This window comes from Dermochelys coriacea, chromosome 8 (assembly GCF_009764565.3).
Source record: "Dermochelys coriacea isolate rDerCor1 chromosome 8, rDerCor1.pri.v4, whole genome shotgun sequence".
Classification (NCBI taxonomy): Eukaryota; Metazoa; Chordata; order Testudines; family Dermochelyidae; genus Dermochelys; species Dermochelys coriacea.
Window position 1 is genome coordinate 89,659,135 of NC_050075.1, and position 15,242 is coordinate 89,674,376.

Here is a 15,242-nt window from a genome sequence, read left to right on the forward strand (position 1 = left end):
TAAGGTCAGGCTTTTGGTCCTGGGATTAGTGCTTCACATGTCCCTGGGAAAAATTCACTGCTAATAGTCACCGTCTTTTACTCCTTGTGCTAGCTGTGGCTGGGACACACTGCTATAGCAGTGAGCTCAATCGCAGGGGAGGTAGGAGAACCTAATATCACTTGGCAATGACCCTAGTATCTGATGTAGGAATGAACTGATAATGCATATGTTTTGTTAGGAGTCCATTTCAGTTCTCATCAGCTAGAAAAGCATCATGACATGGAGTCTGAAAGAGGCTAAGTCAGTAGGACCATGAGGGATACAATATTCTTCACTAAGGCATGCATAAGATGCTCCCCTCATCTTAAAAAATAATTTATTAGTTAGAAGATTTTTTTTCTGTGCTTCCCGTATATGTCAGAACAGTAAGGACCCAATTCTACAAAAAGTAAATTTAATGGCTGTACTATGCAAGTCCCTCCCTCCCACAAAGCAGTTACCATTCTCCTGCACAGCACAAGACAAACAAATTTTATTACTCGGGTTCTCACTAACATCCAAATCCTGAGCTCCTTAAATAGTTTTTACACAGTTCAAAATGAGTGTTTCCTGAATAAGGGACGTACAAAAACAGTGTAAGAACCTCCGTGTTAGCCCTGTGTGTTTAAAGAACACAGAGTGAAAAAAGGTGATGTAATGAAAGTATATCACTATGAATATCTTACACCTCCTCTCACGCCCACACTGTAGAAGGCCACGCAAGCTGCAAACACTGGCTTTCACCTGGCTGGATGATTCAGTGGGAAATCAGCAAAAGGAGGGAAGCCCATTTTAGAACTGAGGGTTGCCTTGATGTAGCACTAAGCTAAGTATGAGTATAAGTTTTCAGCTCATAGCCCCTTTACAGTCCTTGTCTGACTGTCAGATCTATTCCTGATAAAAGTTGAGGAGAGCTGTATATCCTGGAACTATGCCTCTAGAGTAGATAGGGGTCAGCTCTAGGATGTACTTATCTACCTGGTTCTGATAATGAATGAGTCAGTCAGACTGGGAAGAGCCCACCCTGCATTAGAATTACAGAATGACTCCTTGACTACGCTGGGGGAGTCCCTCTGACATCACTGATAGCTGCCCAACTGCCATAGATGGCAGTCGGACTTGATGGAATGACAGACTGCATGATGGGAGGAACACGTGTGAAATGTCTAATATAACACCCCACAGGTGTGGCTGAGGGGAAAACAGTTTTTATCAGTTGCTATGGAATCATGATTAGTTTATATATCTACAGAGCCAGTGAGAGGAGAAATGAAGGCTATTTTTTGAAATAGATGTCATGAAATCAATCCTTGAAGAACTTCTGGAGTCAAAGGCTAAAAAGGTTTGCCTGAATATCTTATGTTACTCGATATAGAAATAAATCTAACTGTGAGATGTAACACGGGTGTCATTTTTCCGCTGGAGTTCATCACAAGAAACTACTCTTTGGTCTCATTTAGAGTTTATGTACATAGTAACAGAACAACCATATCTTCGTAAATGCAGCAACTTATCTTAGCAGAAAATAAGTAAATGAAATTTTAAAAAAAGAGAGGAAAAGTACGGTGAAGCATGGAAACCTTTAAGAGAAATTTTCCCCTTCTTCTCCCTAACTGCTAAAAGAAAACCTGATGTTCTTCTTTTAAAACGTGTCTGCCTCTAGGTTCTTGGCACATGTTTATTGATGGGAGGGCCAGCAATCTATTTAATGACTGCATTGACGTCAATAGCATAACTGAAATACTTACTAAGATGCATGATTCCAACTTTCAGGGGGAGGTGTGTTTCTAGGGTGTATGAACATGTGAAATGGATTCTTTCTGGGAACGGATTACACTTGAAGAACAGGAAATGAAGACTGAAATGTTAGCAGTATCTTTTGAATGTTAGTAAATTATTTTCTTTTTCCATGCAGATAACTTTTAAAATTTAATGTTGAACAAATGTTTAATTTCTGGCAATATCAGAACTGGTTTATTGTTTCAACAGTTTAGACATTACTCAATTTCATGTCTGTAAAATTATCTCTATTGAATTTCTGATGCAAAATTGAACGTTTGCTTTTAAGTGGCTCCTTTCTACTAAACTTTAAAATTTTTACTATGTGTCTTTTAAAATTAGAATCTAATTTTAAAAGAACCACTATATTATTTTGAAAGAATTATTCAGGTTTGAAGGGACCTCTAGTGCATCACAAAATCCATTATCATTGTAGCAAAGCTGATTTCATTATTCATAATTAGTTACTTTTTTAAGAGCACATTAATTAGATATTTGGTGCAATGAAGATACTAGTCCTGTGCAAATATTGGTTAGAATTACAATGGATTGTATTTGCTGGATTTGAATGATCTGTTTTAAAGCCAAAGGGCCACATCTTGCAGTCTTTATTGTGGCAGCACTCAATATTGTGGAGACCAAATCAGGATTGCAGAATTTCATACCAAATGTTTTATTGTGCACATAGCCAGATTCTGCTCTTTCAGCAGTGTAAATCTGGAGTAACAGTACTGGCTTCAAATGAACAATTCCAGATTTACAACGGTGCGTAACTAGGAGCTTACTCTGATCCATAGTTATTAATAACACCTATAGATAGATGGACTCTTTTCAGTGCAAGTTTAAGAATTAGCTCATCATTCATTTACTTTCTATTTAAATGTTCATGCATGAATCTGGGTATACTTTATACCCATGTCAAAAACGAACTATTACAAGTTTAATGTTCATGTAAAGGCATGTGAGAAGTGCAGACAAACGTGCAGATGTTCAGGAAAACTGAGTCAATGGAACAGGGAGGGAAAAATACCAATCTTTCACTCCCACCCCCAAGAGTGGAATTTTAACACCACTTTAATCCTATGAGACTTGAAAAGCCTGTGTATGACATATCACAGCCCCTGAAGGCTAAATGTTGCAAAGCATAACAGTCAAGTGTATTATATTGCTAGGTATATAATTAATTGTTTGGAAATACCATAATTATTCAGAGTTGTAAACACCTAGGGGGTACTAGGTTGCTTGCTGTGAGGAAAAGTTTGTGCAAACCTCTTATAGCCCCAGGAGATACACGACATTGTTTGACCCTTAGTATTATGCTGTGTTCCTGCTAGCCATGTTGGATATATTTAAAGCAATATTCTATAAAATAGTCCATCATGCAAAAATTGCTCAGATTATTTGCCGGGGCATTGATCTTACAGGTCAAACATAATACCACTTCCCCACTGCTTATCTAGGAGAGGCTTCCTCTTTTACAGTTTCACTGTTACTGACACACAAGAGACTTCTCCCATCATCACGAACAACAGACTCCTTATTTATTATTTATGTGGTTCCATAGATATAAACCATCCTTTACACACATATAAGATGTCAGGTCCCTGCCATGAGGAGCTTACACTAATTCAGACAAATACAACATGAATGATAGAAAAATCCGGCAGAAAATTCAGATCAGGCAGTTTTGGAGAGGAACTGGATAGTGGAAAGCTAAGTGAAAAACATGGATGTTATGAAGGGACATGAAGGAAGAAGAGAAAGGCTATTCCAAGTGTAACCCCTTTGGGGTTGAGAGAGCATGGCCCTTTTAAATCTTTTTCCTAAGGAGGGAGGAGGAGCAGTGAAAGAAAGGAGGGAAACTGCAGGGTGTGGCTCTGGAGCTCCAGAGAAGGGCTGCAGCAAGAGGCCCTCGCAAAGTGAAGCAGCAGAGAACCTGCCTGAAGCCTGGGAAGGACAGGGAGACCGATTGGGGACACCCCAGGAGAGGAGCCAGGAGGAGCACTGTGCCAGGGAGGAATTGCCTGAGAAGGACAGGCCAGAGCTGGACCCAGTATCACTGCTCCCCAGAGCTGCATGGGGCTGTGAGTACTAGGGCTTGTGACTCTGCACTGGGAATAAGGAGGGAGGCTGCTAGCTAGTTAAGTGGGGAGGTTGTCGCTCTGTGTGCCTTTGCAGAGAGTAGCAAAAGAGGGCACCAGAGGGCTTTGTTGGGGAGAGTTTACTGGCGCCGAAGAGGACCAGGAGCACCCAAACCTCACCATCGGACTGGAACTCTGCTCAGGACTCTTGAACTCTGTGTGCAGACCCATTGCTCAGTGTCTGCTCTTTCAGACTGTGCTACCACTGGGCCTATGGGGCCTTGGTTTGGATGCAACCCAGTTTTACCACTGCCCCTATATCTCCTCTTGTTGTTTTTCTTCTCTCATCCCTCTGTAAATAAATATTTCCCTTTCTTATATGCATTGTACTTTTCCGGTGGGGGTGTGTGTTCACTCTGGGGAGTTTGGAACAGATGCCCCTGGCCAGAGCTGGTCTCTTGGCCAGAGCTGCCTGCAGAGCAGACTCCATCTTGGCCATGCGGGTGCTAACGTTACACAAGTGTAGGGTGTGGACTGGAAAAAAACATGAAGCAGTGAGTGGAATAGGACACAAAGGGAGTAATTATGAGAAAGTATTGGGAAGAACAGAGGATCTGAGACGGCAACAATAACAAAGATGTAGGTGAGGGCGGAGCAGCACCGAGCTGTGAAGGGAGAACAAGGAGCTTAAGTTTAATGTGAAAACCAATGAAGGGTTATGAACAGTGGGGAACCAGTCAGTGGTGGAAAAGAAAGATGGATGGAAGTGGAAGAGGTATGAGGCTGGGAGGCTGGAAAGGAGGCAGTGACAGATCACCAGTCAGTGATCAAGATTTAATTAGTTGGAGTCCAACAGGGTAGGAGAAGAACCAGAACAACACAGTCATGGCAACCTCGAAGAATGAGGCACTAATGAAGAAGGCAATTATTCATTGTATCCAATGCATGGAAGGAGCAATGATTAGGGACCTTAGTGAGCTTAGTCGTCCTTTATATGAGAGAGAGAGAGAGAGAAAAATGAACTGGAGAAGAACAAAAGAGTTGTGGGAGAGGAAGTAAACTGAGTACACAGCACATGGAAGGAGCTTGTAGCTGAATGTGATGGAATCGCTGTTTGTGAGGCAGGAATATAAGGAAAACAATAGAATGCTTGAAGGCTGAGGGAAAGGAGCTAGAGGATGAAGATAAAGGAGAATAAGAGGTGGGACAACGATAACACCTTTAGGTTAGAGTAGTGCTCTCCCTGTGCATCTAGCCATGGCCCTGCCTTCTCCCTGCCACTTTGTGATGGTGTGCACCCCTTGGTGGCTAGCAGGGAGCCAAGCCTCTGGGTACTACGGCAGTATATATGTCTATTAAAAATTGTAACTCCTATTCCCCTGACCATGGAGACCAGGGCTGCATCTGATCCAAACACAAGGGATGTAAGGGGTGAAGTCTTTGCATCTTCCCCCTGCTCAGCCATGCAGGAATAGGGCATAATCTAGTCCTCAGTGGCCACTATGTGGTAATATCCAAAATCACCTGTCAGTTTATTGTTAAGAACAGATATATTCCTCACATTTAAATGTGTTTAAAAAGTTTTAGTCCTTCCCCATATCTGCTTCTGTACTTAGAAAAGCTGGCAACTTTTCATCTCCCCGCTGATTTTTAAGATTTCATCTCCCTGTTGATTTGGACCTTTGAAGATTTGTCCACTATTTTCTTTGTAGCGTATGAAGGAAAGAACAGTGAACCCAAAATACGCATTGTAACGGGATGTATAACCGCACACAGTGGCGAAAGAGTTAAAATGGCTCAAGAAACTAGTTAAGCTACCAAGCTGCACCTGGAGTGGTGTCAGGCAAATAGGTGATCAAACCCTGGCAGGGAGGGGCTGGAAGAGGGACCAGGAAGAGACCCAGGTGAGAGGTACCTGAGAGCTTTCCCTTGGGCTGAGAGAAGCCTGGGAAGCTGAGACCTGAGCTGGTGATAGGGGCCAATCAGGGACTGTATCCTACCTGAAACCCTGAGTAGAGGGAGTGTGTGTCACCCCTAAACAATAGGAGTGAAACCAACAAGCCTGGGTCATTGTTAGGATGGTTTGAAGCTGGAGCTAGCCTGCAAAGAAGAAGACTACCAGCTGAGTTCAGGTGGGCTGAAGATTCAGTTGTTTTCCTATTTTCTGTCTGACTTTCAGTGGAGGACTTTGAGACCTTGAATAGTGCTGGACTCCATTACCTGGTTTGTTCAGAGGGCCGGGCCAGGTCATGTCAATGGCTGAAAGAGGCCAAAGGCCACATTGGGAAACTGAGGCACAGCTATTGCATGCCACATACAAACACTTGGAGTGGGGGAGGAGACAGTGTGGTGCAGCAGCAACTTTGCCACACCTGGGTAATAAATCACACCAAAAAATTAGGTAGTTTTAACATTGGAAATAAGATAATTGTAAAAAAGTGAATTTACAGAATGCAGTTGAGATCACATTAACATGCTTCTACATCATTAAAAAATGCAATTGGGTACTGCTTGTATTAATATGTATTGCACAGAAGGTTTGTTGCCTTAAACTCTTCTCATTTCTAATTGTGAAATAACTGTGCCAATGATGGATTTGGGGTTGTTCTTGTTGTTTCTGCTACAGTCACATACTTATTTTTTAAAATTTTTATTTAATTCACAAAAAAATTCTGTCTGGTTCTATAATCTGCATTTATAACCAAATAACAAGAAAAATCTGACAGATTTGCTTAAGCTGATATCAAGGACAAAACACAGGATGTTCACTGTGTGTTGTTCTTCCTTTTATGATTGTGGTTAAAATGTTAAGAAAAGTCTGAAATTGACAGTGACATCACTATCAGCATTTTAGTGGTTTGTCGTGTACAAACTGTGGCTAGGCTTTTCATGGTCTAGAGAAAAAAAAAAGATAAAAAATAAATGGCATAATTTGTTATAATTTATTCATTCCACACTACGCCAAAATCAACCTTGGTGCATTTCCATGGGAACACACCCCAGAGATGAATTTGATCCTTTATTTTAAACAATTGCCAAATCCTGTAAACTTCTAATTTAGCAACAACTGGCATGTTATGTCCAGTTTAAATGTTGAATGTAATCTCTTTTCCCCCCATAGCTGAAGGATAATTTCATTAATTTATGATAGTTTGCTTTAAACCATGCATTTTGTACTTTTCATAACAGGATATAAAACACGCTGCTAATGACAAAAGGAAATGAATGTGAGATGTTCATACTGACGTCAATTGATGGTGCTGAATCCATAAATCAAAGTATGACAATGGCAGATCTATAATAAACACCTAACCTTAAAAACAAAAAAATTTTCATTTAAAATGACATTTTTCATCTTTAAGGATCCAGCACAGGCTAAATGCAGGCAGAATGCTTTACCGCTTCCCTCTGTGAAACTTTCAGGAGACACAGGAAATATAGCTGGCACTTCATCAGAAGTGTTCAGATAGGGAACTCTATTCTCCCTTTCATACCTTTCAAATTACAGCCCTATTCAGGCAAAAAGTGTGACCACTCTGGAAAAATAAAGAACCTTAATATCCAGCAGGCATTAGATTTCCCCCTAGAGTTAAAAGAGTTACAGAGTGTAACAGTACATGTGGGTGGGTATTGTGAGGCAATAATCAATGCAAACTTAAGGTAGGATGTGGGCTATATAGTAGCCATCAGTGGCATGGTGGGAATATTAACTGCTGGTCACTTTCAGTGCACCAGTTAAATGAGATCAGAATTCAGGCTGGTCTTTGGGTATGTGATATTCGTACATTCTTGTAGGATAAAGGACATTCTGGACACCCTATTCTGCCCCTTTTAGTTAGGCATATCTGACGAAAGCATGTGAGCATTTGTTAGTCAACACTCTCCACTCCAGTGCCATTCCTTTACACTTATTTCCACTTTAGGCACAGGGAAGCTACAAGCCCAGGGCACAATTTACCACAAAAATCAACTGTGGCTAAAGTCGCATAAGCAGCCCCTCAGAATCCCAGTCCTATGATGATAAAGATGAGCTGCTTGACTAAAGATTAGATGGTGTGGAATTATGTATTATGGCTATGGACACTGGACCGCATTGATTAGTGGGTGCACTTAACACAGAGAGCATAACTAAGAAACTGGATCATCAAAGTAAAGAGTTGCACCGGATTGGGAGGTGGGGCAGATCTATCAGAGGTTTGAGCCTGAAGCAATGAAGGAGTGTCACAGGATGGGAAGGAACTGGGGCTTATGGGAAGAAGAATGTTTCTGGAGAAGTTGAGGAAAAGAGGGGACTATCAGATGGTCATAGAGAAGGACAGAGGAAGGGAAGACGGAGACTCTCAAACTTCATTTAGTTTGGATAACACTGGATTAGTATTATGAAATTAATAGGAAGGGCTATATTTGGGAGAAGTCTTGCCAACTACTCTGTGTCTTTCCATTCACAAAAGCCAATGAAAGATTACAGAACCAGTTTCTGTACCTGGTCAACCTGTTTGACTTGGATGACTTCATGTAGACAATTCCACATAGGTTTCTGGGGACTAACAAAATGAAAATTATTTTTTAATCAGTCTATTCTTTCTGTCTCTCATAGCTTAAAACCAGAATGTCTGATTGGAAATCTTTATATGGGGTACAAAGTCCTGGTGTAACCCATACACCTTCTGGGTGAGATGTTCTGTCCTATTTAGTGGCACTGAGACCACTTAGAGAGAGAGAGTAATGAGTCTGCTCTACAGCCTAAGCTAACAGCGATATAGCTTTTATCTCATGCAGTAGAGGCTCGTGTAATTAGCTACAGAGGTCCCAAGTTCAATCCTGCCCACCGACGACTGGGGTCTGTTGGTGTTACACTGGCATGGAAACCAAATAAAATCTAGTGAAGTCTTCCCACTCAAGAATGCTGCCCTAAAAATACTATTTAATTTACTTACCTAATCTCTAGTCTATCTTCACTTCACTTATCTGATTGGGGGGGTGGACCAGAGATGAAAGTAAGCCAGTACAGCATACCGGCAAGAGCCAGTGCACCGTACTGGGGCAGCCTGGCTTCCCCAAGCAGGGCTGGCTCGAAGCACCAGCAAAACAAGCAGGTGCTTGGGGTGGCACATTTCTAGGAGTGGCGTTCTGGCGCCGGCCATGCCGCCCCTAGAAATGTGCCCCCGTTGCCCCAGCTCTCCTCTGCTCCGCCTCAGCCTGCTCCCCTGAGCGTGCCACCACTCCGCTTCTCCCCCCTTGCTCCCAGGCTTGCCGCGCACGAAACAGCTGTTTCGCATGGCAAGCCTGGGAGGGAGGAGAAGCCAAGCGGCGGTGCGCTCGGGGGAGGTGGCGGTGGTGGAGCGGAGGCGAGCTGGAGTGGGAAGCGGTTCCTCTAACCCCCCCCCCCGTTATTTCCTGTGCCTCCCCCACACACCCTCGCTTACCTCTGCTCCGCCTGCTCCCCTGAATGCACTGCCTCTCCCTCGCCTGAGAGGGAGGGGGAAGAAGCAGAGTGGAGGCGTGTTCAGGGGAGCAGGCGGAGTGGAGGTGAGCTAGGGCGGGGGGGGAGCCACAGGAAGCAATGGGAGGGGGAAATGCGGCACGCCCAGGGGAGGAGGCGGGGCCCGGGATTTGGGGAAGGAGCTGGGAAGGGGCAGAGTTGGGGCGGAGCCGGGGGCGAGGGGGGGCACAAAGAAAAGTGGGGGCGGCCAAAAATTTTTTGCTTGGAGCGGCAAAAATCCTAAAGCCGGCCCTGTCCCCAGGGGGCAATTTAAAGGGTCTGGGGCTCCCAGCAGTGGCTGGAGCCCCAGGCCCTTTAAATTGCTTCCAAAGCCCCGGGGTAGTGGCTGCGGGGCTCTGGGGGCTATTTAAAGGGCCTGGGGCTCCCCTGCTTCTACCGCCCCGGCCCTTTAAATAGCCGCCGGAGCCCCACCACCGCTACTCCAGTGCTCCGGGGGCTATTTAAAGGGCTGGGCAGTAGAAGCAGGGGAGCCGCAGGCCCTTTAAATAGCCCCCAGAGCCATGGAGTAGTGGGGGCTCCAGGGGCTATTTCAAAGTCCAGGGCTCCAGCTGCCTCTGCTGCCCCGGTCCTTTAAATAGCCGCTGGAGACCCGCTGCTTCCCCAGGGCTCCGGTGGCTAATTAACGGACCGGGGCAGTAGAAGCAGGGGAGCCCCGGGCCCTTTCAAGAGCTCCCGGAGCCCCAGGCTGCTGCTGCTACCCCGGTGGGAGAAGGGGAGAGGAGGAGGAGGAAGAGGAGGAGAAGGAGGGGGGGCACTTACATTACAGGGTGGGTTGGGGCTGGCTCTGACCCCTTCAGCCCCACCCCTCCGCCATAGGCCCCGCCCCTTATGGGGGCCAGAGCTGGCCCCAGCGTACTGGTAAATCACTCGACTTACTTTCACCCCTGGTGGACAGATTGGGTAAAGATGGTAAAACCTATGGCACTAAGCAACATGGGATGAAATCCTGGCCCCACTGAAGTCAATGGCAAAACTCCACTTGACTTCAGCAGGGCTAGGATTCAACCCACAGAGTTTACATGGGAAACATGGACAATAAATCCTCTGGATGCCATTCTAATCCATGATCCATCTGAGAGGAGGAATAATCCCCCTCTCTCTAAACCTTGTATTTTAAATTACACTTTTTGACTACAGCAGCTTTATCTGTCAGCCTCTGAGACTTCCTTCTGTGTGTAAATGCTGTTGTCCATTCTCATCACGTTGATGCTGGGACCTTCTGACAGTATAAGTGTGGAGATCTGGCTCTTTGGATATGGGGAAAGTAGTGGACATGATATATCTTGACTTTAGCAAAGCTTTTGATATGGTCTCCCACAGTATTCTTGCCAGCAAGTTAAAAAAGTATGGATTGGCTGAATGGTCTATAAGGTGGATAGAAAGCTGGATAGATCATCAGGCTCAATGGGTAGTGATCAACGGTTCGATGTCTAGTTGGCAGACAGTATCAAGCGGAGTGTCACAGGGTCTGTCCTGGGGTCGGTTTTGTTCAACATCTTTATTAATGATCTGGATGATGGGATGGATTGCACCCTCAGCAAGTTTGCAGATAACACTAAGCAGGGGGGAGAGGTAGATATGCTTGAATAGGGTCCAGAGTGACCTAGAAAAATTGGAGGATTGGGCCAAAAGAAATCTGATGAGGTTCAACAAGGACAAGTGCTGAGTCCTGCACTTATGATGGAAGAATCCCATGCACTGCTACAGGCTGAGGACTGACTGGCCAAGCGGCAGTTCTGCAGAAAAGGACCTGGGGATTACAGTGGATGAGAAGCTGGATATGAGTCAACAGTGTGTCCTTGTTGCCAAGAAGGCTAACAGCATATTGGGCTGCACTAGTAGGAGCATTGCCAGCAGATCGAGGGAAGTGATTATTCGCCTCAATTCAGCACTGGTGAAGCCACATCTGGAGTATTGTGTCCAGTTTTGTTACCCACACTACAGAAAGGATGTGGATAAATTGGAGAGTCCAGCGGAGAGCAACGAAAATGATTAGGGGACTGGGGCACATGATTTATGAGGAGAGGCTGTGGGAATTGGCTTATTTAGTCTGCAGAAGAGAAGAGTGAGGGGGGATTTGACAGCAGCCTTCAACTACCTGAAGGGATGTTCCAAAGAGAATGGAGCTCGGCTGTTCTCAGTTGTGGCAGTTGACAGAACAAGGAACAATGGTCTCAAGCTGCAGTGGGGGCTGCAATCTCAAGCATCCTAGGTTGGATACTAGGAAAAACTATTTCACTAGGAGGGTGATGAAGCACTGAAATGGGTTACCTAGGGAAGTGGTGGAACATCTTTGGAGGTTTTTAAGCCCCGGCTTGACAAAGCCCTGGCGGGGATGATTTAGCTGGGGTTGGTCCTGCTTTGAGCCCAGGGTTGGACTAGATGACCTGCTAAGATCTCTTCCAATCCTAATCTTCTATTATTCTATGATCTTCAATATATAGGATTTGACATTCTACTCTGTTCACAAAGGGATTGTCTAAGCCCTAAGTGATATTTGAACAAAACTACAGTACTTCAGTAAAGTCTTTGACAAAAATCATCTGAACTGAATTTAGCTAAGAGCATTAAGCATTTTGCTACACCAGGGGTTGGTAACTTTCGGCATGCGGCCGATCAGGGTAATCCAATGCCAGGCCTCGAGACATTTTGTTTACGTTGACCGTCCGCAGGCATGGCCCCCCACAGCTCCCAGTGGCTGCAGTTCACCGTTCCTGGCCAATGGGAGCTGTGGGAAGTGGCAGCCAACATGTACCTGTGGGCAATCACATCATTTCCCATCTGAGCTCAAAAATATTTCCTAAATATACCCTGTACAATCATTATGTTTTACTTAAACTATACTAGAATATGTCTTATATTTTCTTTGAGGGTCTCATCCAAAGCCAGCTTATCATGAAGTTCATGACGAGACTCATTGACTTCAGTGATCACTGGATTGGGCCCTACTTGCCCACCTGTTTCAAAATTATTGAAACACTAAAATGATGCACAATTTTCCTTCACTGCCCTTTTGTAATACGAAGATAAAAATAAATTCCACGTACTGATGATAAAACGCACGTCGCCTTCATATCATGGATAAATACCAAGATATGCTTTTATGTCTAGCATAAGTTATCTGAATGTAAGATAAATGTCGTAATATCTGTATTACCAACCCCAAGCATTCAAAAATCATGAGAGAGGTTTAAAAATAAATGTTTGGGCTCTTTTCATTTGTCTTCAGGTTTTTGAGTTTTTAGTGTTCATGTTTTCATGCTTTTCTCCAGAACCATGAGGGCCAGAAAAAAAAAACAAAAAACCCAAACAGAGAGATTCATAAAAATCTGGGGCTTTCAGCAAAATGCGAAATAACATGAGGCTCATGATAAAATCTCAAGAGTTGGCAACAGTGCAAATCCATATAATTTCTCTCTAAATGCAGAAATAGGGGTCTATAGAAATTACTCTAAATATGTACAGAATTGAACAGAGAATGATCTCCTTGCTGTACGATTCTATATGTGGTATAAAAAAATTCTATGGTACGGTTATCATTCTCTATTAAATTGCATAGGACTTTCTCATAAGGAATATGAGACAAAAGTCCTACTAAAACCATAATTTACAGATAAAAGTGGTGAATTGTGTTCCTCTTAATCCTATCTGAATGCTGTGAATATAATAGTGAGCAAATGAGAAGGAGTTTAAGATCATATGTGAACATTGCATTAGAGGCTTTCGCATTAGAGGCGTTAGTTATTTTTTGACTAACCTACCAGAAAAGTCTCAAATATAATAAATATTTATATACCATAAAATATGGATCATATTAGGAAAAATCAAATGACTATGTTAGCTATTAATCCAGCCGCCACTGAATTGCACCCAATATGAAAATCACCCTTTAGTAGTCACTCTTTGCGCATAATTACTGAAAATGAGAAGATAAAATGTTATGAATGAATAGTTTTACATCCACATCTGTTTGTTGGTAGGAAATAAAGCTTCACCTGCTGCAAACAGGTGCACCATGCTGCTGCTTAGGTTGGCAAGACGGGGACTGGAGGGGGGACAGACAATAAACAAACCTGGCAAAAATAAACAAATCCCCTTCAAGATGCAGCTTCCTCCTTCTGCCTCCCACACCCCAGTAGCTGATCCCTCTCTCTGCTTCTTTACCTATGTCCCGTTGCTCTCCTGTCACCCACAAAGCTTACTCTCACCCTCTGCCTCCCTTTGCTGCTCCTCTTTTGCCCCAAAGCAGCCACTGCACACTCCTCTCCCATCTGCCCCCAACCCCAGCAGAGACTGTGGTAGAACAGGTGCTGAATTACTGATTAGGACTCACTTTGCTCTGTGTGGACTAAGACTAACCCCAGCAGTGTGAGCTCAACTGAGCCCTGATTGGTGTACTCCTGGAGACTTGGCTTACTATTATTCCCCCCCAAGACCAAAGAGAACCCCGAACCCTGCTGCGTTGGTCTCTGAGGGGGAAGAAGCATGTGTGCACAAGTCTGGGGTACAAGTGGAGGGGAGCAGTTAGGGTATATAATAGGAATATCTGGAAAGTGAAAAAAAGAAAGAAGGCGCTGATGGGGAAGGAGACAGAGAGAGGCAGGCAGAGAGACTGGTAAAAACAAAACCTTGGGAAAGAGGGATGGACAGAGGGAATTGCAATGATGGAAAAGTATACACTAAGAGAAATTTTTCTGAGGAAAACAGGAAGACAAAAAGGAGGAAAAGATTCACCAAGACAGAGTGAAGGAAAAGGGGAAAAGAAGGATCATACATACATAAAGGGGAACAAGTGAATCTAAAACCACAATCAGAGAAATATTAATGGGAAAATGTTAAATAACCCTATAAAACTTGGGGTGGGATTCAAGAGATGGATTAGTGGAGGGTGGGGAAAGAGAGGTGAACACACAGAGCAGCAAACAGTGTAGGGTCAGCCCTGACAGTAAGGGCTAAATGAAACCTTTTGCTAGTATAGGGACTTACTCTGTAGCAAGAAGGTGCAGCATTCAATAACAATTACCTACAACAGCAGCAAATGGGGCATCCATCTTCAACAGTCATGAATCATTGTGTCCATGAAACTTCTATAAAATTCTCTAAGCCTGAACACTGCTTTGAGATAATTCAGACAATAAACTACAGGTGTTTCAATAAGAACTAATTCAATCCACTGGCATGCACTCTCTCTCTTTGTCATTGAATAAAAGTTTTTTTTTTAAACACTCCAGAACATCCTAATGAAGACAATAGGAATTTTGCCTGAAAAAGGTCTTCAGGATTTAACTTTTGATTTTAGCTCTTATGCAGTTCCAGTGGAAACAAACTGAAATTAAAACAAATGTCAAAAATATAGCTATGTCTGAACCTGTTTAAGTTTTGTCAAATAGGGCCTGTCCAGGCCTGTAAAGAATAGAGAATCCTAAGGATAACAAATTAATTACCTTTTGCATCTGTGGCTGACCGCTCAAAATTACAATGTTCTTCTTGCACATAAAGGGTAAAAATAAGAACAAAAATATAAATATAAAAAAATATGGGCCTGATTACGTATACCTAATTTAAATCAGAGAGAGAGGAGAATCAGGCAAGATATCTTATAAAATAGAGATCACAGTTTTAACAGTATGATATATAACAAGGGACGTACAGTTTACATTGAAACTTTCAAGTGATTAGAAATCACATTCATACCTTGCAGGCTCACTCTGGAGACTTGTGGCTGACTTGCTACTGGAGACCTCCTGTGGAGGAATAAAGAATAAAACGTTGTTTGTAATGATAATACTGTATAAATATGGGTTGCCTTCTTCTTTAGGTATGAAATACCTTTCATGCTCACTAGAATCCCAAAACAC

The 15,242-nt window shown here is 43.4% G+C and overlaps 1 protein-coding gene across 1 annotated transcript in view; it reads right to left on the bottom strand.

Annotated features, from left to right (window-relative positions):
- The window catches only part of PDE4B (phosphodiesterase 4B), a 300,133-nt gene that overhangs the window by 67,417 nt on the left and 217,474 nt on the right, over positions 1-15,242 (bottom strand). The window contains exon 5 of the mRNA XM_038414110.2: positions 15,079-15,128. Within this exon, the coding sequence (XP_038270038.1) occupies positions 15,079-15,128 (50 nt within the window). The remainder of the gene's footprint in view (positions 1-15,078; positions 15,129-15,242) is intronic.